The 25,145-nt window shown below is 43.2% G+C and overlaps 1 protein-coding gene across 3 annotated transcripts in view; it reads right to left on the bottom strand.

Annotated features, from left to right (window-relative positions):
• The window catches only part of TUBGCP2 (tubulin gamma complex component 2), a 91,050-nt gene that overhangs the window by 40,473 nt on the left and 25,432 nt on the right, over positions 1–25,145 (bottom strand). For all 3 annotated transcript variants that reach the window (XM_084634492.1, XM_084634491.1, XM_084634490.1), the window contains exons 6-8: positions 14,579–14,786; positions 7,841–8,040; positions 5,617–5,806 (exon numbers count right to left, since the gene is read on the bottom strand). In XM_084634492.1, the coding sequence (XP_084490618.1) occupies positions 5,617–5,806; positions 7,841–8,040; positions 14,579–14,786 (598 nt within the window). The remainder of the gene's footprint in view (positions 1–5,616; positions 5,807–7,840; positions 8,041–14,578; positions 14,787–25,145) is intronic.

Genomic DNA, 25,145 nt, shown 5'->3' with positions numbered 1-25,145 from the left:
CATTGGCCAAACTGGACAGTCTCTACGTAAAAGAATAAATGGACACAAATCAGATGTCAAGAATTATAACATTCAAAAACCAGTCGGAGAACACTTCAATCTCTTTGGTCACTCGATTACAGACCTAAAAGTGGCAATTCTTCAACAAAAAAACTTCAAAAACAGACTCCAACGAGAGACTGCTGAATTGGAATTAAGTTGCAAACTAGATACAATTAACTGAGGCTGGAATAAAGACTGGGAGTGGATGTGGCATTACACAAAGTAAAACTATTTCCCCTTGTTTATTTCGCCTCCGACTGTCCTTGTCAACTGCTGGAAATGGCCCACCTTGATTATCACTACAAAAGGTTCCGCCCTCCCGCCCCCACTCTCCTGCTGGTAACAGCTCACCTTTCCCGATCACTCTTGTTACAGTCTGTATGGTAACACGCATTGTTTCATGTTCTTTGTGTATATAAAATCTCCTCACTATATTTTCCACTGTATGCATCCGATGAAGTGAGCTGTAGCTCACGAAAGCTTATGCTCAAATAAATTTGTTAGTCTCTATGGTGCCACAAGTACTCCTTTTCTTTTTACAGATACAGACTAACACAGCTGCTACTCTGAAACCTGTAACTCAAACTGTTGATAACATGTCCTTTTAAATAATCCTGTTAATGGATGTAGTGAGGTGGAGTGGCCTCCCTCCAAACTTGAGAGCAAGAGAACAGTACAATCCCCCTGGTGAGAAGAGACAAACCTGTACCGCCCCCCTCACCGGAAGTACCAGGGCGGGGCAGGACATATAAAGGGAGGGTGAGGCAGCTCAGTTGAGTGGGAGACATGGAAGGAGGCAAATATCTCCAGTCCACTGCAGAACTCTGAAGCTGAAACTGCACTGTGCAGAACCCTGCCCCCAGAGGAGACCGATCCTAGACAGGCAATGGCAGGACCCCTGGGCTCGGGTAGGAAGTAACCCAGGTAAACCAGATTTTGTCTGGTTTTGTTGCTGGAGCATGAGTCAGTGTGTTTTGGTGGGATCCCCAGTGACCTAGTGGAGTAGCGTGGGGCCGGGTTCTCCTACCTCCAACCCCCCCAGCCCCGGGCTGGCGGCCTATTCACCCTAGGCCAGAAGTCCTGTGCATTCTTTGTGGCTTGCCCCAGTCAGGAGACCGGGGGGGTCCAGACTGTATTTGCTGGCTGCCCTAGCCAGGATGCTTAGGCTAAAGTCTGCCCCCTTTCTCTGCCCCAAGAGTCCTAGACTGTTGAGTTCGGTCTGTCTTAGCCCGGAGACTTAGGCTAAAGACTGCTCTCTGCTCTGCCCTGCCCAGAGGGCCAGTTTCCCTTATAGACTGTTAATGCTGTCTACCTCAGCCAGGAGGCTGTGGGATAAAGACTGCTTGTGCTCTGCCCACCTAGAGGCCTAGAGCCCTAGACTCTTGATCGGGGTCAGCCCTAGCCAGAAGACTATGGGCTAAAGACTGCTTACTGCTCTGCTTCACCTCTCCCGAGGGGGCTAGAGCTCCAGACTGTTAATGGTTGTGTCCCCCCTGCTAGGAGGCTATGAGCTGTAGACTGCTTGCAGCTCAGCCCCGCCCACGGGGCCTGAGCCCAACTGCTGCTGCCTGCTGCAGTGAGGCAGAGTGGCCTCCCTCCCTGCTTGAGCGCGAGGGACCACTACAACAGACTATAGCTAACACTATACAAACAGAGCAGAAATTGGGTGGTTTTCAATCTGACCTGAGTGTGTGTGAAATTTCAACTATAACTCTGCATTAATAGTTTTTTGCACTTAATTTCCTTGAATTTCAAAAACAAAAGAGACAAAGAAGGTTCCAGTACATTTGCTATATGGTCACAGACTAAAAAGATGTGCATTTAAACACGTGGTCTAACAACCCCACATTCCAATCAAATTTTGCTGAGTCTGGGGCTGTGCATCCCCGTGAAAATTAGTGACTGACAGAACAGGGGACCCAGCAGGAAGTCTCCCTAACCAGCTGGGCCCCCTATTTTTGAGGGTTTTTGTTTTTGTTTTTTAACATAGCCCTGGAGAATGCAAGAGCACATTTAATCATCACATTTTCAAGTATGGCAGGATGATGAAAAGGAAAGCTAGCTGACAGGGAGCTGAAGCAGTCATGGTTAAGATGATTCAAAGCTCAAATGGTCTGTCATAATCAGTTTACACTGCATTCTGTGTGCAGACCTCCACACAGACATGAATTCATACAGTACGTATTGTTCAAAATGAGATGACAGCAGCATGAAATTTTACAATATTTTTAGTTTTATTAAATTATCATTTTAGTTGTTGCTAAATGAAATTCCTTAAACTATGTCAAAGCCACCAATCCTCAGGAAGAATGTTATCTATACTACAGGTAGAACCATACAACTGGGTCAGAGTCTACTTATAGCAACAAGGTCCAGTATAACCAAACAGCAGCATTCTTCTGGCATAATCTTGTTGGCTTGTCCACATCTACCATGATGTACAATAACCCTGGCATCAGTGCATTCTGAGGAAAAAAATAAGCAGCCGTCCCTCCTGCATGTTGCCGCAAACACTCATGTCAGGGGCAGAGGACTGCAAGTATTTTACATAATGGATTTTGGGATGTTCTTCAGCACAGACACCTGGGATGTAGGAAGATTGGCTAGCCTGGTTACACAGACCCAGATGGGTGTGTGACTGAATACTCCCCTGTATTCACATCCTACATACTACTGTAGTAATCGTTGCGCAAGGTATGCCTTGTAAGGTATCATTTGAAAACTCAAAATTGGCTGGTCAGTATAGTCATGATAAAATATGTGTGGCAACATTATGTATGAAGTTAAAAGATTCCTCTGTATAATTTTATTAACATGTTCCAAACCCCACAGCTCTGCCCTGAAGAGTTTGGTCAGTAATCTTGCTGGAAGCATGTGGTGAGAAATTTTGCTTGAATCTGATACAGTTTGTTAAGTTAGGCACTAGAAAGTGTTTTATTTTTATTGTAACCATTTCTGACTTTTATGCCGCATTACTTGTATTCACTTAAAATCTCTCTTTGTGGTTAATAAATATGTTTTATTGTTTTGTCTAATCCAGCATGTCGGGGTAACTCTATTTAGGATAACAGGCTAGTGTATATTATTCCCTTCAAGGAATAATGGGCTTAATATATTTGGACTGGCCAGGAGAGGGATGGGCAGTACAGGATACACATTTCTGGGGGGGAAATCTGGAACTGGGAGTGTGTTGGGGTCACCCTGCAATATAACCAAGGCTGGTGAAAGCCAGACTGCAACTGACAGACTGCAGTTACAAAAACACAACTGGGAGTGATCTGCATGCTGGTGGCAGTTTGTGAGCAGTCCAGGTTGGAGGCTACAGCAGCAAGTTATTGTACAGCACCCCAGGTTACAGGGCATGGTGACATAGCTCCCCACTGGTCTGAATTGTACCCTGGTATGTCACAAGTTGGTTCTATCTCCAGTGCAGGTTGTCACAGCCTGAAAAATTGTGTTACAGCCTTGTTATTGAGCAGTACTGGTACCACTCACACTGAGGAACCATGTTTTAACCATGGCAAGAGAAGTAAGCCTTGTGTGGAGTCAGATAAAGTTTGTGGATGACACAAAGCTGGGAGGTATTGCCAATACAGAGAAAGATCGGGATATCATACAGGAAGATCTGGATGACCTTGTAAACTGGAGTAATAGTAATAGGATGAAATTTAATAGTGAAAAGTGCAAGGTCATGCATTTAGGAATTAATAACAAGAATTTGTGTTATAAACTGGGGACGCATTACTTGGAAGTAACAGAGAAGGACCTCGGAGTATTGGTTGATCACAGGATGACTATGAGCCCCCAATATGACATGGCCGTGAAAAAGGCTAATGCGGTCTTGGGATACATCAGGCGACGTATTTCCCGTAGAGATAAGGAGGTGTTGGTACCGTTATACAAGGCACTGGTGAGACCTCATCTGGAATACTGTGTGCAGCTCTGGTCTCCCATGTTAAAGAAGGATGAATTCAAACTGGAACAGGTACAGAGAAGGGCTACTAGGATGATCCGAGGAATGGAAAACCTGTCTTATGAAAAGAGATTCAATGAGCTTGGCTTGCTTAGCTTAACTAAAAGAAGGCTGAGAGGAGATATGATTGCTATCTATAAATATATTAGAGGGATAAATACCATGGAGGGAGAAGAATTATTTAAGCTCAGTACCAATGTGGACACAAGAACAAATGGATATAAACTGGCCATCAGGAAGTTTAGACTTGAAATTAGACGAAGGTTTCTAACCATCAGAGGAGTGAAGTTCTGCAACAGCCTTCCAAGGAAAGCAGTGGGGGCAAAAGACATATCTGGCTTCAAGACGAAGCTTGATAAGTTTATGGAGGAGAGGATATGATGGGATAGCCTAATTTTGGCAATTAATTGATCTTCAACTATTGGTGGTAGATATGCCCAATGGCCTGCGATGGGATGTTAGATGGGGTGGGATCTGAGTTACTACAGAGAATTCTTTCCTGGGTGTCTGGCTGGTGAGTCTTGCCCACATGCTCAGAGTTTAGCTGATCGCCATATCTGGGGTCAGGAAGGAATTTTCCTCCAGGGCAGATTGGCAGAGGCCCTGGGGGTTATTCGCCTTCCTCTGCAGCGTGGGGCATGGGTCACTTGCTGGAGGATTGCCTGCACCTTGAAGTCTTTAAACCACAATTTGAGGACTTCAATAGCTGAGACATAGGTGAGGGGTTTGTTACAGGAGCAGGTGGGTGAGATTCCATGGCCTGCGTTGTGCAGGAGGTCAGAACAGACATTCGTAATGGTCCCTTCTGACCTTAAAGTCTATGATTCTATGATATTGTATAGCGTGGCCACAAACTCAGCAAATCTCTATAGTATAGATTGGCCTTAAAATTGAAAGCCAAGCCACTGAAGGAAATTCTGGTTTGAGTTATAAAAGGATGAAAAGTAAATCTAAAAAGTGTGAACTCTGGAAAATGTCATTTTCCCATATTATGATAAAATCCCTTTATGCCATTTTTAAGTTATCAAGCTTTGTAAAAAGAAAAATATTACTGCTGGACTGTGAACAAGCATGATCTGCACTGGTTTCTTATTGCTTTCCATGTGGAACATGAGGAGTTGGTTTTCATTTATAAAGCCCTCCGTGGCTTGGGACCAGGGCAGTTGAAAGAAGCCCCTCTCCCTGTGACATACCTCCACAGCTGTGGATTTCCCTCAAAAAAAAGAAAGTGAGCACTGCTGGCAGAACATTCTTCCCAAGAGCTCCTGACTTTGGAATTTGCTTCTCCATCCCTGGAAATAGCTTGAATCTGATTACCTATATTCCCAGGCTTTGGGGAATGCATGGCTGCCCTGAGGGCACAGCAGGGGAGATGACTGGACTTCATTTTCAGGGTTTTTCCCACTCCCACCAGGATCAGGGGCAAAGACAGGCTACTAGTTTTATTCTTCGTTGTACAATTATGTTTTTAATATATGCAAAATAGGCACTTTATTTTGGTGCTACCATCATTTACTCAAAAGCATATCAATATTACAGTGCACTAGAAAATGTAAAACTAACAATCAGGATTTATTAACTTTGTTTCAATGTTTCTGTACCTGTATGGATCATTGATGATTCCTCTATAGATCCACTTCTCCAGAATTTCAAAATAAGGCACACTGGCTGCCTTGGTTAAGTATAGACACAGCTCTTGTGCTTGGCTGTCTCCTGTATAGTTGAAGGTCCTGTCGTGAAGTAAGCTAAGGGTTGACCCTCCCATGCACTCACCTTTATCCACAGAAGTGGCTATAATTAAAAAAGGAAAAACTCTTAAGGCAAAAAAGGCATTTAATTTAAATCAACACATTCACAGAATGAGTCATTTTGTTAAAGGCTATCAAGGCTCAAAATAACAGACTGAGAATTCTGAAACACTGGTTCAACTATTGACAATTCACACAAACATCTTGTCATGGAAAGAGTTATCAGCTAATTATTTGACTAGATTTCAGCATAAGAATTGTGGCTTATTAACTCAGCTGCTACATTGAATGCAGCACGCTCCCCACTTTTGAAGTGCACACATGCTATTATTTAGCTGATTCTCAGCAGCCATTCTGCTATGCAGCCAACATTTAAAGGTGACCTGAAAACAATTTTTTAATAAAACAAGAACTGATGTTAAAAAACCCTCAAGTCCCCCAAGTCACTAGGGTTAAAGTCAAGCACATGCACACGTGTTTGCAGGATCAAGGTCCAAAAAGCTCCCTATACCTAGGGAACACAGGAACAGGTCCATTCTCCAGATGGGTAATTGAGGAATCCTAATTTATGTCTACACTGCAGCTCAGAGTGAGCCTCCTAGCCTGGGTAGACAAGATTCATACTAGCTCAAGCTAGTGTACTAAAAATAGCAGTGTGGACATTGTGACTCAAGCAGCAGCTCGGGCTTTCAAGTCCACCTGACCCTTTGGGACTGAGCTCAGGTAGCTAGTCTGAGTCTCCACTAGAGCCCCAACATCTAAACTGTTATTTTTAGTATGCTAGCTCGAGTGGAGCTAGCAATTGTCTCTCTACCTGGGCTGGGAGACTCACTCCCAGCGGGAGTGCAGACATACCTAAAATGACTTGCTAAAGGTTACATAGGACATTAGTGACACAGGTGGGAAGAGAAGCTTTGTCTCTAAGTGTACATCTACACAGGAAGTGGCAGCAAGTCTGAGCCCAGGTTGACAGACTCGGGCTTGCGGGGCTCATGCTCCAACACTAAAATAGATATGTAGATGTTGCGGCTCGGGCTCTGAAGCCTGGGAGGAGGGAAGGGCTTCAGAACCGTAGCTCCAACTCAAGCCACAATGTCTACACAGCTATTTTTAGTGTGTAGCACAAGCCTGAGTCTGTCGACCTGGGCTCAGACTTGCTGCCGCTCACTATGTAGATGTAGATGGTGGTAGATCTTTATTTTCTCCACTAACACACAGGTTCTCATGCAAATTGCTTCAACCTCTGAATTCAGTTAGGATAACAGTAACATTTGGGTAAGGGGGATGCTTTGCTAAAGCAATGGGGCAAGTGCAAAGTACTACTAGCTATAATTGAGAGGAATCCGTTGAATTGCACGTGAGACTGGAAGTATGTGGTCATGCCGGGGAAATACACTCCCAAACTTGGCACAGCATCCTTCAGCTATGCCAGAATGGCTTTCTTCTTTAAAAGTACTATACTAAAGAAATACTGTACTTGGGGAAAATGAATGGGTTAGTATTACAGCGTGGGGCAGGAGATGGGAACTACAGGACACCTTCAGGTTTCAGAGCAAGGGGAACCTTAACTTAGCTTGTTAGCTATAGCATTCCAGGAAAGGGAAATGTAAGGAAGTGGCACTTTTAAGACAGTTCGTCTTGTCTCCCTCAAGCAGTACACGCCCTCCCCCCAACTTCAAAATTCAGAGAATCTTTAAAGAACAGATATTTATTTTGACCAAAAATCTCTGGTTAGGCTACAGAGGTGTTTTAAGGTCCCATCAAACTGAAAAGGTTTGATTCAACCTTAACTATGGTTGTCACTAATGTGCCTCCATAACACTGTTTGTTAAAGTCAGTAACAAGTCAGTAAACCTGTTAATACAGCACTAATTAAACCATTGCTACTTGGTCCTCTTCTGTAATCTCATAACAGAGTTTTGATAATTAAAATCCTCTTTAGAGTTCACTTTGAACACTGTACAGAAGCAGATTACTGCATGTAATGTGGGCATCATTTATAGTTCTATACAGCTTTTGGAACCTCATGACAAAGGCATGAAAAATTTAACTATCATTAGAAAGTATGGACACCTACCAAGTGAAGCAAGAATCTCCATGGTCCTCATTGTGGGCTGGATATAAAACCAGAGTTTCTGTAGGGACAAAAGCCCTTGTCTCTGAAGATGCTCCAGCTGGGTGATAAGAATCATGTATTCTTTGATAAGGGTCCTCATTGCTGCTGCCAAAGCATGATTTACCTGTCCGTACTCGAACGAAGATTTTTCCTCAATGAACCTGGAAAAAGCCGTACAAAAAATTGTTTGACAAGGCAGTGTTTATATTTTCAGGAGCTGTATTTACATGTCATTGTAGAAGCACGAAGGGCAGAGTGCAACCTAGTTAGAAGCTGCACTGTCATCTTGAAATCTATACAGTTAAAATATATGTATCTAAAGTAGCTTTAGGGGCTATACCTGCCTTGACTCCCTCCAGTCAATTTTTGTTGTTTAACCATCACATTTTTCTATTTTTTAAAAGTATTTCCTCCCCCTGGTGCTGTCTGAAATGTAGGGTAATAAGCTATTGCTGACTTCAAACATGCTTCTGATTCTAGCCACTGGGGGACTTTAACAACAATATTTTTTATTAAAGTAGCACCCAAGGGCAAACACAGATGAAGAACATTCCCTGCTCCAGTGAGCTTACAAAAAATACACACAGATGAAATCAGGGAACAACATACATGCAAATAAGCATGGTGCTGATCAGCACACATTAATTAGTTACGGGCTCCACTTTGGGTTTTTAATCTGGGAACACAGGTCGGGGAGAGGAATGGCAGGTATGGGGGAGTTAGCGAGAGTAAAAGAGTAGGAAGAGGAAGGAAGGAACAAGCAGTCCCAGCTCACCACCCACCTAGTCACTGTCACAGCAGGGCTCAGCAATTAACTGCTAGGTGGTAAAGGATGGGCAAGTTGGCAAAGTGAAAGTGAACTTGACATTGCAATAAACTAAGAAAGCAACTCAGTACGGTGGAGTTGAAGTGTCAAGGGCCGTGAAGGTGAAGCCAGTGGAGGGACATAGAGAAGGGGGTGATGTGATCAATAACAAGCCAGGAAGATGATCTTAGCAGCAGCAATGTGAATGGACTAAAGAAGGGCAAGGTTGCAGAGAAGAGGTGATTACTGTAGGACCTGGATGAGATTTCAGCTGCATAGACAGAAAGAGAAGGCTGAATCTTAGAAATATTACATAGGAAGAAGTGGAAAAATTAGACATGGTCTGGGTTTTTAAACAAGTTTTTTCCAAATTAATTAACATCCCACTAGAATCAGTCATCATAGCAGATTTTAGTGAGGTGTTGGACTCTTTTTTTGGACAAGTCAAGCTGGCCCAAGCATACACAGTCACATGCTAGAAGCATTATAAAAGATCATATGTAAAAAATAGGGTGAAAAGATGTCTAGAGGTTGCAAAAGCCTACAATGAAGGATTTTACTTTTTTTTCTCCTCTCCACATTCCACATATTCACAAATAGATTTCTTCCTGATTTCTACAAATTTGATGGACTCAGTGCTTTATAACAAAATCAAGTCTATCATGATCTCTGATCATGGACCAGCAATACTACAATTTCCCCCTCCCAAGACAAACTGGATTTGTAAAGGATGGAGACTGAACTCCTCTCTTTTGAAAGATAAACATTCTCAGTACTCTGTCACAGATAAATTAGGTTTTTCTTCAAACAAATGATATGCCAGAGATATCCTGATCTACCCTATAGGATAAGCTTTTATTAGAGGAAGGATCATTTCATACGCAGTGGTTAGAAAAAGGGCTTACCAGGCTCAGCTCCTGGAATTAACCAAACAATTTAAAGGTCTAGATTTAGAATGTGCAAACTACCCCTCCCAAGAAAATCTTTAAAAAAATTTAAAAAAATTAAAAAATCAGTGTGAAGTAAATAGATTGACTTCAGCACAAGCCAAATTTGCTCTTTTTAGACTCAAACACACACACTGTGAGTTGGGAAACAGAGAATAAAATTCTTGCATGCGGATTAAAAGTGAGAGGCCAAACATCCTGAATAGTATCACTCAAATCAGAATAAGGATAGGTTATTACTAATTAAAAAGAGCTCAATGATCAATTTTTGAAATTCTACCAGTACAATAATAATTCACCACCTGACCCAGAAGAGCCGAATAACATTGTTAAAACTCAACCTCCCACAAATCTCAGAAGAGCAACATGCAAGGCTGGCCTCTCCCTTGCAATTCGAGGAAATAATCAAGTTCATAGAAGAAATAAGCCTGGGCAAGACTACCCCCGCCAGGATGGCTTACTGATAGAATTCTATACAAGTCTCAAAGAAATTCTGGCTCCTAAGCTGCTATACATTTTCAAAATGCCTTAAATAAAGATATATTAAGTCCTACTATGAGGAAAGCCCTAATTATTGTACAATTTAAACTGGGTAAGGATATGCAAAAGTGTAATAACTATAGACCCATCTCTTTAATCAATACTGATATAAAATACTTTCAGAAATACTGGCTAAGAGGCTTGAAAAAGTAGTGAGTGATATGGTTCATCCCAATCAAGTGAGTTTTTTTTTTTTAAAAAGCATGATTCAGATCACACACATCAGGTGATTAATGTTATTGCATTCCACCAACATTCCAGAAATTCCCATGCAATCATTTAATCATCTTGATGCAAAGAAAGTCTTTGACAGAGTGAATTGGAAACATCAGTTTTTTTACCCTAGATAAATTTGGGTGGGGAAATTCTTTATTTCATGGATAAAACTGTTATATTATAATTTCAACTCTCACATCTTAAAAAATAGCACAATATCCCTCCTTTCATCTTTTTGGGGAAACTAACCAGGAGTGCCTGCTCTCCCCTCTCCTGTTCAATCTAGCATTAGAATAACTTGCAATACTATATTAGGTAACACAGTATTTAAGGGATCAAATCAGGGACTCAGGAGACAAAATCCTTCCATATGCAGACATCATCTTATTTATTAAAGATCTGGATCAATCTATTCCAGATATCCTTCGAACAACAGATAACTGACAAATTCTCTGGCTTACAAGATACACTGGGATAAGTCAGAAGCAATGATGATCTCATTGGAGATAGTTGGAAGTGGCTCTCCTGTAGGGACATTTAGATGGCAACAGAAACTTCAGATATCTTGGCATCCTGTTCCCAAAGGAAATTAAGAACATATGCAAGGTTAAGCTAGCCTCAATCATGCGATTAACAACAATTTAAATTGATGGCAGGCACTACCTCTCTCCCCTTTAGGAAAAATAAACAATTAAAATGAATATCTTTTCCAGGATCCTTTTTATTCTGCATTCCCTGCTTATCTATATTCTTCCCTTTTATTTTGCCAAAATTAACAACATATTCAGGTCTTTCTTGGGAGGTGCTGGTAACAAACCCAGACTCTCCTTACAAAGATTACAGCTCCCTGTCAAAAGAGGTGGGTTTAGATTTTCCAACTTCAAACTTTATCATCAGAGAATAATTCTTAGCCAAGCTGCACAGCAGCTCATTCCCTCCTGTTGTAGAGCCCCAGATCGGCTCCAGCTGGAAGAAGAATTGGTTGTTCCCTTATCCCTTTCCAATGTGCTGCACTTGGATTACTACTGATTCCCTAAAGAACAATTACCACTATTGTGGCAGCCAGAAATACTTTGCATATGTCCAGTAAATTTAAAAATCACCCCCTTCTACATAGCAAGGCCACTATCTGGGGTAACCTGAAACTCTGTCTAGCAGGCAACCCCATAATTTGGCCAGATTGCATTAGGAAAGGGATTTTGACTATCAGTCAATGTATTGAAAATTATACCTTCCTCTCTTTTACATTATTAAGAGAGATGTTCAATCTACAGACCAAGGTGGAGTGGGAATATATGTAATTTAAAAATCAGGGGGTAGCCGTGTTAGTCTGTATCCACAAAAACAACAGGGAGTCCGGTGGCACCTTAAAGACTAACAGATTTATTTGGGCATAAGCTTTTGTGGGTAAAAAACCATGTGCAACTGAAGTGGGTTTTTTACCCACAAAAGCTTATGCCCAAATAAATCTGTTACGCTTTAAGGTGCCACCAGACTCCCTGTTGTTTTAACTTAGAAATGCCATCTCCTATCTGTTTGGTTCCAATACCTGAGCTACCCTGACCCACCTGAACTGCTTTCATTTCTCCAAATATTATCCAGATTGCCAAGAACTACGGTAATACAATATACAAACTTGGATGGCAAATTTGAATTAAATAGATTTCCTAAAAAAGAAATGGGAGGAGGAACTAGGACAATTATTCTCTGCTAACCAACGGAAACGTATTTTAGCCAGTGCTCTGAGCTGTTCCTTGGACCTCCGTTTATGATTAATCCATCAGAAAAATCATATGGAAGATGCATTAGACCCCTCTCCGACTGTTCAAAACAGGTGCTGCTAAGTCAGACAAATGTTGGCACTGTGATTCAGCAGGTGCTAACTTCACCCATATACTCTGCAAATGCTTCTATAACTGTAGGTTTTGGGCAGAACTTAACTGCAGAGTTATTTTATTCTTATAAAATAAAATTGTCTTACAACCTAAACATATAATTTTAAACCTAATGGATGTTAACTGGAAGCCGAATAAATCTGAAAAACTTTGGCTAAGCAGACCACTAACAATTGCCAAAAATATAGTACTACAAAAATGGAAATCCAAAAAGTGACCAACAATTGAAGACTGGCACACAGATTTCAGAAGCTTGGCCCTCTTTCCGTGATGGCCAAGAAAAATTCTCAGAGATATGGGATGTTTTCCTGGAAGTATCTGAATGATCCTATTAAATGCTTCCTTCCTGCTCTCTATCCATTGCCTCCCCCCCGCTCATCCCTACACCGCCCTTGCTACTCTTCTTTGTCTTAACAATTTTTCTTTTACTAGTTGGATATTTATAAACAAAATTTTGTTTATACAAAATACAAAGAATTGATATATATTTTAACCTTTCCTAGTATATATATAATTAAATGTTTCAAATATAGCTATTATAAGAAGTTTATGTATAGTTTGTCATATTTTAAGAACACTAATAAGTTAACAGAAAAAGAAACATGGTCTGGATGTGAGAGTCTGGAGGGGGTGGAGACTGTTACTGGCCTGAGTGACAGGACTACAGTGATGTGATCCACAGTGATAGAGAGGTGAGAGATGGGGAAGGTTTGGAGCAGGGCTCAGTTTTGGCCATGCTGAGTTTAAATTGGTGGCTGGACACACTTAAAGAGATGTCAGACAGACAAGCAGAGATGCAAATTTGGATGGATAAGAGTGGGGTCTGGAGTGGAGAGGTAGATTGGAGAGTCAACAGTGTAAATATGGTAGGCATCTGGATAAGATTACCCAGGAATAGGATAAGGAAGGAGAATAGGATGGATCCAAGGCTGAAGTCCTGTGGGATACCTATTGAAAGTGTGAGTGGGTGGGGGAAGATGAAAGGGAGGCATTGAGCAAATTATTAGAGAGGTAAGAGAACCACAAAAAGACAGTCACAAAAGCCAAAGGAGGACAAGACTTTAAGAGGAAGAGCATGGTTGATAGTGTCAAAGGCAGGAGAAGTCTGGAGTACAGGACCTGAGATCTGGCCAGAAGAGTTCACTTGAGGCTCTCGCGAGAACAATTTTTAGGAGCATAGAGGGTGGGAGCTACATGGAGCAGCCCTAGGAAGGAGCTGGAGCAAAAGAACTCCAGAGAGAAAGTAGTGAGGGTGTGTCTGAGGAGTTTGGAAAGGAAGGGAGATGACAGATTGGATGATACTTTGAAGGTGAAGTGAGCTCCTTTCTAAGAACTATCATTAATACTTATAGGAAAGGTTTGGCCCTGACATGGGCAATTATCACAGTTGTTTTTCTGATCGGGTGGTCCTTTAAGGACATTCAGTTGCTGATTTGATTACATTTGTTGTGCTTTCGCACGTAACAGGGGCGAACGCATGAAGATTGTCATCTCCTTTCCAGGAGTCCCAGGATTCTGTCTTCCCCATAGGCAGTGGATTGCACATAACCAACTTCGGTCAACATACAGAAGGTGTGGATATTCCTCCACAAATGGAAAATAAAAAAAAAATGACCAAATTGTGTTGTCTGGTTTGTACCTCATCACAGTCACATCACAGACAACTGTCCCATTTATACTTAGAGCGGTGACACAAGGGCGATCCACCTAGCTACCACAGAAGCATTAGAATGGCTTTCAAATCTCAAGATTCAGTTATAATCTCAGCCCATGGCTTTTCAAATGCCATATGAAAGAAGAAGGATACTTATAGGGGAACTAGAAGTAAATGGATTACTCCACTTTACTTGATCAGTATATGCTGAGTGCCCCCAATGAGCAGTCACCCCAACCCCACTAGCCAGAGTTCAGAAGAGCATTCAGCATGCAAACACCACAAACTGCACTTTCTGCCCCCCATTTAAGACCCCAAAAGCCCAGAACCCCATTAACAGCTGTATTGCTAGGACATCACAACTACCGCTCCACTCTGATGACGCTAAGGTGCTGACCCAATAGAGACTCAGGTAGGGGCTGGGTTGTAAGCCAGCTGCACTACTTTGAGGAGCTCCTATTTTTATTTTACATCCCAATAAGTATAAACTAAACTAAGGTGGTTTCTAAACCAGGCAGCATACTTGCAAATAAAACATCTGTATAAAACATAACAAACAGATTCTGTAATTCAATTCTGGGTGTCAGACCCAACCAGACAGAGACATCCTGACATGGAGAAAACAAAGGCCACATCAGATACCTGGTCACAGTGGAGTAACTCGCAGCTACGGGAAGAATCCGGGTCACTAGCTCTTTGACTGACATGTCCAAATTGGGATCCACTAAGAAAGCTCGGTTCTGCCTGCCTATGAGAGGCTGTGCTGTGATGTATCTTCCATCCACGCCAATCAAGACATACAGCAAGTCTTCCACAATTGTGGACTCTTGAGAAGCTAAGGGTAAGCTACCTATTTGAAAACAGAGGACAAAAAGTACAAAATCTGAACACACGACAGAACTACTCTCAGTCCCTTTTCATTCCTCTGTGGCTTTTTGATTGGTATGCTCAGGCTAGATTAAAAGACAGTGAAACATGGAGGTGAGGTGCTGTTAAAAGGGACAGTATGCATCATTCTCCTCAATGGCAATGCTGTCTTCCCACCTTTTAGTACAAGCAAAGTGAAATTAGGTCTTGTAGTAAGGCTAAACCAAAGCAATCTTCAGGGAAGAGGGACCACTGGGCACTGAGTTTTTATTGAATGTTCAGAAGTTATCAAGAGACTTTGTAAACGAAAATCGCATAGTTTTGATCTAGTACTTGGACCTCAACAGAAAATACTATGAGTCAAGCAGAACAAGACTAAGCTACACACACAAAGATGAGCTAAGGGATGGAAAATAATTCATTTGGGGTAAAATCCATAAAATGACCGCTTAGCTTTCTAAACCAGAGAACAGAATCCTTTACTTTGTTTGTGTGCCAAAATGTAAGTTATACAGATATACATACATACCCAGCATATATGACCATGATAGCTAAGGAACAAATTACATTCACTTTGCACCTCTGATCTTCCCACCTGTACTCTGCCCACTAATCTAACTGCACTGGAACTGGGGAAGTACCAGTCTTGTCAGCAGTTTTCCTAGAGTTGAAATTTTTCAGTAAAAAGAAATGAAGGTTACTTACTTGTAACTGGAGTTCTTCAAGATGACTGAATATTCACACTTATGGACACTGCGCTGCTTGATGGAGCCCTATGGCAGAACGTTCTCCCACTCCAGGCAGTGCCTGTTGGAGCACTTGTGTACCCCCTCCTACTCCTTCTCTCGGTGTCTCTGAACATTCCGAGGGTGAGGCTACAAAAGGGAATGCTGTTCCCTCTACCACCTCAGTTCCTTCCACTGCCAACCCAGAAGGCTTGGATAGGACTGAGAAAAAGGGGAAGGTACGTGGGAAGTGAGACTATGCAGAGTCAATGCAAAGAAATATGATAACAAATAAGCAACCTTCATTTCTTTTTAGAGTGGCTCTAGATATTCCTATTTACAGGTAGATTGACAAGCGGTGCTGAAAATCCCTGAAGAGGAGAACAGAGTCCTAATTAAATCATCATCAAACCAAAGAAATGTAGGACTAGAAAGGACCTTGAGAAATCATCTAGTCCAGCCCCCTGTGGTAAGGCAGGGCCAAATAAACCGGGACCACCTGACAGTTGTTTGTCCTACTTGTGTTTAAAAACCTCTAACGACATGGATTCCACAACCTCGCTCAGTAATAATGATTGAGCCACCTCTCTGCCAAATTTGGCACCTGCTCTAGACACTAGATCCAGTACATAATGTTTAGAGAATGTGTGCACTGATTTCCAAGTAGCAACTTTACAAATTTCTCTAATAGGAACACGTTTAAAACAAGCAAAAGATGCAGCTACAGCTCTAGTAGAATGAGACAGCAAAACAGGCAGCTCAGGAATTTCCGTAACTCATAACACTGAACAATGCATTGTTTAACCCATCTGGAAGTAGTCTGAGCAGACACACCATGACTCATGATTCTTACAAAATAAACAGTCTAGATGACTTCCTAAAACTCTTAATTCTATCTGAGTGGTATGCAAGAGCTCACCTAGCACCAAAAGTATGTAAGGCAGACACTCCTTTATTATCATGAGGTTTGGGAAAGAAAACTGGTAAATTAATCGTCTAACTGATATGAAATTCAGACACTATTTTTGATAAAAACCTGGGATCAGGAGTAAGAACCACCTCATCTTTGTCAAAATTCATAAATGGCATAGGTTAGCCATCAAGGTATGCAATGCATTCACCCTTCTAGCTGATGTAATAGCAATAACGAAGACTGCTTTAATAGATGAATAAAATAGGGAACCATACACAAAGCGTTCAAGTAATGATCAAAACATGGTAAGCTGAAATAACAGCCAGATGAACTTTTAAAGACGAATTAGACAATCTTTTAGACGCCAAGTACATTAAATATGGCAAAATACAGGGTATGGAAGCTGTCACTGAAAAGTCAAATTTATCCCTCAACTAAGCAACAAATCTGGTCCATTTTAACAGCTAACACTTTCTTGTAGACAGCCTTCTAGAACTAAACAGAACGTTTTGTACCAACGAAGAACACGATGGCTCAAGACTAGTCAAAGTCCGATAGCCTAACCTGTCACATGAAATAACTGTAGATTTGAACAAAGAATCCTGTCTTGTTGCTGTCAGAAGATATTTGGAGACCGACGAAGACGCATGTTTTATCTGTCTGACGGCTGATGAAGATCCATGTATCACTGCTGTCTTGGCCAAGCTGGGGCAATCAATATCATTTTTGCTGTCCTAACAAATCTTCTTCGCCACTTTCTAAATTAATGGAAAAGAGTGAAAGCATACAGAAGGCCTGTGATCCAGGGAGGCTTTGGTGCCAACTGGCAGAGGGAATAAGAGGTGCACAGGGGTTTACAGGGATCCCCTAGATCTGATGTTTACATGATAGCATGCCAAAGGGTGGCACATGAGGTCTCTATCAACAGCCAGTAATGCACTGGTCAACCTAATCACTGCAAGATATATGTATAGATGATATTTAAAGAGTTGTTTTCAATATAGATACACTATGTTCTTAAGGTATGTGAGTTAAGACAGGTTGCCAGAAGGTGATAAACAAGTTCTGTTCAAGCAGGGGGTAATGAATGCTTTTCTCTCAGGCTAGTCATTGCATATGATCTGAGAACAATCTGAGAACCAAGCCAATGGCTGATTCTATAATTAATGTGCAAAGCTCTTTCCCTGAAAAGCCCAGTGACTTTGGCTTGTAAATTGAGCTAAATGGAATCCCCATCCAGTGTTGGAAGTTCTGACATTATAATTGGCGAAGGCCAATTGAACAGAACACTCCTGAGAACGCTTGACCTGTTTGTTCACATGTTTAGGGCAAGTGTGTGACGTTGTACCCCATAATGCTTTATGGGAATATGACATAACCGGAATATGTTTTATGCTACAGGGCCTGTGCAGAGCAGTGAGTACCCATAACTGGCAACATGCAGAGCCACTCAAAGAAAAGACAGTTACCTTTCTGTGTTGCTCTTCTCCATTCCACATTAGGTGTGTGCACTCACCACATGCACCGGTACAGGTAGTTTTTCCCTCGGCAGTATCCATAGGGGAGCAGCTCTGGTGCCCTCTGGAGTGCCGCCCACATGGCATGGTATAAGGAGTGCCGCCAGCTCCCCCCACCCTCAGCTCCTTCTTGCCAGAAACTCCGACAGTGGGGAAGGAGGGTGGGTCGTGGACTGGACATGAGGGTGTAGCTGTGCTCCGCTGTACTGAGGACCTAGCACACAGTTATCGCCGACCACGCCAGGAGGGAAAAGGAAAGGCGGTTGCAAAAAAATTGGGAAAACAGGATCCAGGAAACAGACTAGTAGGTCGCCCCTGGGCGCACCATCAAAATGACTTTTTAGCTCCTTGCTTGGAGCAGATCAAGCCCATCTGGGCAGAGGCTGGGGGCAGGTGGCTCATGCACCATCTGTAGCCCTTGGGCTTTTTGCGGGTGGGTCCTGCCAGGGATGGCTCCCTTGCCCCTGGGGAAGTTGCGGTTTGAACCGCTTACATGCTGGGCCTGGAACTTAGAGCCCCAGGATTTTTAGGGTGGTTCGGGAGTCCTTCAGTCCATGTAACTTCTTGTCCTTTTGGCCATTGAAGGAACCCGGACAGGAGCAGCCAGGATTCTCACTGCATGAAGATGACGGATGCCATGGTGCGGGCGGCGGAGTCTGCAGCATCAGATGCTGCTTGAAGGGCCTGGTGATTGACCACCCTCAACTGTAAGCTAGACAACGAATACATTTTTCGTCCAAACAAGTCCAGTCTCCTGGAGTCTTTATTTTTAGGGGTAGCTCCGGGTTGCCCTTGGCATTCCCTGTGGTTAACTGCCTCGACCACCAGGGAATTTGGGGCAGGATGGGAGTAAAGGTATTCGTGCCCCTCAGTGGGGACTAAGTACTTACGCTCTCCCTGTTTGGAAATGGGGGGCAGAGAGGAGGGGGTTTGCCACAAGGCGCTGGATATCTTCAGTACCCCTTTGTGAAGGGGAAGGCCTACCCTAGCAGGGGCTGTGGAGGAGAGGAAGTCAAATAGGGAGTCCACTTGCTCCTCCAACACCTCCACCTGCAGGCCAAGGTTGGACATGATCCTCTTCAACAGCTCCTGGTGCGCTTTAGCATAATCTGGAGGAACCGGGTGAGCGGGCTCCATGATGCCCTTGTCCAGTGAGGAGGAGGCGGCGGCGGCTGGTACCGCGGGTTCCATGACACCCATTGGTGGTCCGACAGGCTGTTCACCTTGGTCCACATGGACTTTTGGGGTCTTATCCCCCAGGGCCTCAGCCCCTGGAGGGAGTTGTGTCGTTGATGCCACAGGCCTGTCTGAGGCTCCCGAAGCCGAGCAGGCAGGCTGGGAGGGCTGGGTGAACGCCCACAGGTTTCAGAGGTACCATGGGCCTGGCCACTGGGCAGAGTTTGGTACCGACAATGCAGGCAGCACCGAGGGTCTGGAAGACTGCCCTGCCAATGTGGAGCCTTGCTCCATGCTGGAGCCATATCCAGAGCGATTGCTGCCCAGTGACCCAGATCCACTGGAGCGGCAACCATGTGCCTGCCAATAATCACGGTTGCGTCTAGAGGAGGGCCGGTCCGAGCATGACATGTGCCTCCATGGTGATCTTGGTGACCGTCGGTGATCCACACCTTGCGCTTTGAGACTGGTACCAGGAGTGGGACCTGGAGGTATCACGGGCCGGGCGCCAGGGACACCTCCCTGAAAACAGTGACACCTGTCCCGGGGATTGTTGGCAGGGACCATTGCTGCGGTCCTCTTATCGTTCCCGGGATCTGTAACAGCGTTATGGTGGTGCGTGATGGTGACACGAAGGTTCCGATCCCGACGTTCCTGCCGGGTGACGTGTGCCTCTGAGGTACCTGTGCAAGGTAACTGGCGAAGTCCGCCTCAAATCCCACTGCTGGTGCCCGAGTTCCAGTGACTTAGAGGGCTCCAATGCGTCTGCCTCCCTAACTCCAATGCATGATAGCTTTGAATGGGTGAGCGGTGGCAGGACATTCCCCACGATGGGGAGTGGTACCATTGAGGCAAGGGTGGACAGAAAGGTCCCAAGGCAGGCTCACCCCGAGGTCTGGGCACCACCAGAGCTGGGGTGGGCAGGACTGCGAGAGTCAGGATCTCCTGCAAGAGCCTGGAGCACTTCAGGCATCGACAGCACTTGAAACTGATGAAGGCCCGCCTCTGTGTCCAGGCTTCCGATGCCACAGTGCTGGGTTGGACCTTTGCTCCGGGGCTGGAGTGAGCACCGACTCCAGCAGGAGCACTTGGAGTCTGATCTCACGCTCTTTCTTGGTCTTAGGTTTAAAGGACTTGCAGATTCGACACTTATCACGTATGTGTCCCTTCACTGAGGTACCTCAGACAGCTACTATGCGTATCGCTCACGGGCATGTACCATTTGCAGCAATCGCAGGGCTTGAAGCTTGGGGACCCGGGTATGCCGCATGCCCCAGCTAAGTCCCCGACGAGACTAACAAAACTCTAACTACTGCTAAGGGCTAACTAACTCGATTACTAACTATGTACACTATGAGACAGGCCAGTCCTCGCTTACAGACAGCCCCCCAACCTGAAGCAAATATTCACCAGCAACCACACACTACACAACAGAAACACTAACTCAGGAACCTATCCTTGCAACAAACTGCGTTGCCAACTCTGTCCACATATCTATTCAAGGGATGCCAGCACTGGACCTAATCACATCAGCCATACCATCAGGGGCTTGTTCACCTGCATATCTACCAATGTGATATATGCCATCATGTGCCAGCAATGCCCTTCTGCCATGTACATTGGACAAACCAGGCAGTCTCTACGCAAAAGAATAAATGGACACAAATCAAACATCAAGAATTATAACATTCAAAAACCAGTTGGAGAACACTTCAATCTCCCTGCACACTCAATAACAGACTTAAAAGTGGCAATTCTTCAACAAAAAACCTTCAAAAACAGACTTCAACGAGAAACTGCAGAACTGGAATTAATTTGCAAACTTGACACCATCAAATTAGGCCTGAATAAAGACTGGGAGCGGCTGGGTCACTACAAAAAATAAATTTTCCCTCTGTTGATACTCACACCTTCTTATCAACTGCTGGAAATGGGCCACATCCACCCTAATTGAATTGGCCTCATTAGCACTGACCTCCCCACTCAGTAAGGTAACTCCTATCTTTTCATCTGCTGTGTATTTATACCTGCCTACTGTATTTTCTACTCCATGCATTTGATGAAGTGGGTTATAGTCCACGAAAGCTTATGCCCAAATAAATTTGTTAGTCTTTAAGGTGCCACAAGGACTCCTCGTTGTTTATGTACACTAGCTTTGTAAGAACTCTAGTTTGTATGAATGAAGCCTACGCAATGCTAGTAAGAGCAGTGAATGTTCCGTGCACTGTCACTGGCGGCAAGAAGGAACTGAAGATGCGTGGAGCCAGCGGCGCCCCTTATACTGTGCCATGGGGGCGCCACTCCAGAGGGTGCCAGAGCTGCTCCCCTACAGATACTGCTGAGGGAAAAACTTCCGGCACCGGTGCATGTGGTGAGCACACACACCTAATGTGGAATGGACATGAGCAAGCACTCGAAGAAGAACCTACAGTGCTACAAAAGAAGCCTGTGACCCAACAAAAGTTGACTGCAGTGTGAAAAGGCACAGGCTCTCAGAGCAATGCACTGTCAAGATGACTACACATTAGCTGTAAGGAAAGTGGTAGAAAAATCAGAATCCCAAGGCTTGAGAAGGTCAGGGAGCACCATATGGTTGTAGCAACCAAGCCACAAAGCAGGGTGGATAAAAATCAGTGATTTTTAAAAATTTTTTTAAAAATCTGATTTTTTTTATTTAAATCTAATTGTTTTGATAAAATGTTTGAGGAAAAAACCTATCTAAAGATAGTTTTAATTAATATACATTATAGCTCAAAAATATCTCATCATGGAACAGGGATTATAAATTCTAATTCTATAGTATGAGACAATATATTCATGTAATGTTTAAGAAAAGTTTTGTAAATGAATTCCAATAGTTCATGGATTTTACGGGGTACCAGGGGCTTCTGTATAGATTATTTAAGTTAATCTTTCTATCTATCTACCCAATGAGACTCAGTGCTCACTCTAGAAGAGACCATCAGAGATGCTTAGTTTTGCAGTTCTCAAACTGCGGATTTGTGTCTCCAGAGATAACATGCCTGTTAACAGCAAAAATGTTTTTAAACAAATAAATAAATATAAAGAGGTGAGAAACGACAGACCTTGTCCCTCTGCAAATTTGTGTACAGAGTCAATTCCTTACCTCTCTCTAAAAGTGAAAAGTTTCAAAGAGTTCAATGAATAGAAGATTGTTGGGGGAGGAATAGATCTGGACAAGAAGAAGTCTGGAGATAAATGTGAGAAGGGAGGGACAGGCAGCAAAAACAAAAATGAAACTGTTTGAGCAGCATATTCCAAAAGTCTTGAGGTCTTTCTGAGTGTAGCCTTCATTGATTTGAGATCTACCATTCCATTCTCTCACTAGAAGGGAAAACCTATAATGGCAGCAGGCCGTAAAAAAGAGATCCAGTTTGGGAAATAAGATCCATTCAAGAAATATATGTTTGCTGATGATGTTTTAAAGAAAGTCACACCAGTGAACTGGTGGAAGTCACTTAAGCACTTGGATTCAGAGACTGTTGAAGTGATAGTCTCACTTTTAACAGCAGTAGCTTCTTCTGCTGGTGTAGAAAAAATATTTTCTTCCTTTGGACTAATTCAGTCCAAATTGAGAAATCGTTTGGGACCTGAAAAAGCAGGATAACTTGTTTTTCTTTTCCAGATTATGAACAAACAAGAAAATGAAGGCAAAGACGACTGAGTTAGCTGCAGAAGGCAATATTCATATTCTGATATAGCTGTAAAACTAATCTAAAAAGTTTTCAAAATAAATCACTTAAAAATGTATAGTGTATACCTTCTAAAAATGAAACCTACATCTATCTCTGAGTTGTAAAGAATGTGTGTTAAGGTTATAACAACCAACAAGAATGCACTTTTATATAGAAATCCATGATTATATTGAGTCTTCCTGACTAGTGATTTAAATCAAATCCACCCTGCCACAAAGCTTAGTTTACGGAACCAGGGAAGAACAGACACCCCCATTTGCATGTTCTTTGGGCAGGAACTGTCTTTGCCTATGGGTCTGTACAGCATCTAGCACAATGGGTTTTCAATTTTGATTGGGGTCTTTGTGTGTTAAGCAATATAATAATCCTGAGACAAGACAATTCATTATAGTTAAGGTGGAAAGCATATCACATTATCCTAAGAGTTAAAAATCTTACTTTTTTTTTTTTGTATAACTTCTACTTTTGTGTAAGTACTAGAACCCCCACCCTAGTCAGTTATGGCAACTCTTAAAAAGGAACCCAAACATTCGAAAATATGGAACTGCACAGCTAAAACCAACCAAACAGATGCACCAGAGGCAAAGAGATCTCAGAAACCCCTTTCTGATTAGAGGGCTACTTTGTCTGAGCGCCAAGCTCACAAACAATTTACATAACTTGCTGGGCATAGCAGCTGAAAGGAATCTCCAGAGCTGCAGCCATTCTCCCCATCATGTCCCAGGAGGCTCCAGAGTCATTTGGAGGAGGAGAAGGGGTTAAGGCAGCCTCATCATGGGATAAGAGAGAAAGGAACACACCTGAGGATTGTCTTATCCTCCTTTTCTGAGACATAGCCTGACTCCATATCAGGTAGAACTACTGATCCTACAGGCTCATGGAAAGGAGGCCAAGGGATTCTTCTTGCAGGAGCCTCTGCCTTCTTGGGAACAGACTTCTAAGGTGAGAAGAGAGAACTGATGGAGAGCAACTGCCTCCAGGCCAAGACCTCCAAGGAGCACAGTACCAGTACAGAGAAATTCTAGGTAAGATATGAACTCATCTCAAGATGATGTCTGAGGTTCCTAAAATGATCCTGTGTCTGATCTAGACTCCCAATCAAGATGTTCTGAGAACTCCACAGCATCAGTTCAGATCCAACAGGAACTGTGGAGCTCAATGTCATTGGATCCATGACTTTCTCCAGAAAAATGGTTACCTACCTTTCCATAACTGTTGCTCTTTGAGATGTGTTACAGATGTACATTCACTGTAGGGGTGTGCATGAGCCTTGTGCAGAGTTGTCAGAGAACATTTTCCGTCAGTGGTACCCCTGGGGCAGCTTGAGCACCTTCTGCCATTGTGCGCAGGTATAGAGAGGGTGGAGACACCCCCAATCTCCCTCTGGTCCTTCTTACTGGACAGAATCCGATAGAGAGAAGAAGAACTTGGAGATTTAACTATTTTATTTCTTCGAGTGATTGCACATGTCCATTCCACTGTAGGTGACTTACAAGCAGATTAATGTGGAGGTGGGTTCAGTCTTCGTGAGCAGCCGTTATAGAACAACCCACCCGAAACTGGCATTGTTCTTGGACTGAAGGGAAATGCCATGATGAGCAGCGAAAGTGTGAACTAATAACCAATATGTCACTTTGCAAATCTCAGATAGTACTTGTGCCAGAAAAGCTGCTAAAGCTGCTTTTGCTCTAGTTGAATGGGCCAATACTCTAGGGAAGTGGTGTAATATTAGCTAACTGGTAGCACAAATGAATGCAAGAGGAAATTCAGAAAGATATCATCGGAGTGGAAACTAGACTGTATTTCATCCTGTCCGCAAGTGAGACAAATAACTGTGTTAAGGATCGAGAAGACCTGGTGCAGTCCAAGTAGAAGAGACTAAAGCCCTCCTTACATTCAATGACAGAAGCGTGTCCTCATCTCTATCCATATGAGAAGAAAGCTGGCAAATAAATTTCCCAGTTCAAGAGGAAATTGGAAACCACCTTTGTCAGGAATTTTGGGTGAGGGCGGAGGTAAACTTTATCCTTATGGGAAACTGTATAAAGAGGCTCTTAAACAAAGGCTGTCAACTCATCCACTCTCCTTGCTGAGGTTTTTGCAACCAAGAAATGCCACTTTCATACAGAGGTGGAGTATGGAGCAATACGTGAGAGGTTCAGAGGGTGGTCCCATTAATTTTGTTAGCACCTGGTTGAGATCCCTTGGGGCAACAAGTTCTTGTATCTGTGAGTATAACCTTTTTAACCTTTTTAGAAATCTGATAGTTATGGGGCTGAAAAAAAGCAATCTATT

The sequence above is a fragment of the Lepidochelys olivacea genome (assembly GCF_965140295.1).
Source record: "Lepidochelys olivacea isolate rLepOli2 genome assembly, chromosome: 7".
In the NCBI taxonomy this organism is placed as follows: Eukaryota; Metazoa; Chordata; order Testudines; family Cheloniidae; genus Lepidochelys; species Lepidochelys olivacea.
Note: the sequence above shows the minus strand (reverse complement) of the source record. Positions and strands in the feature narration are given on the sequence as shown.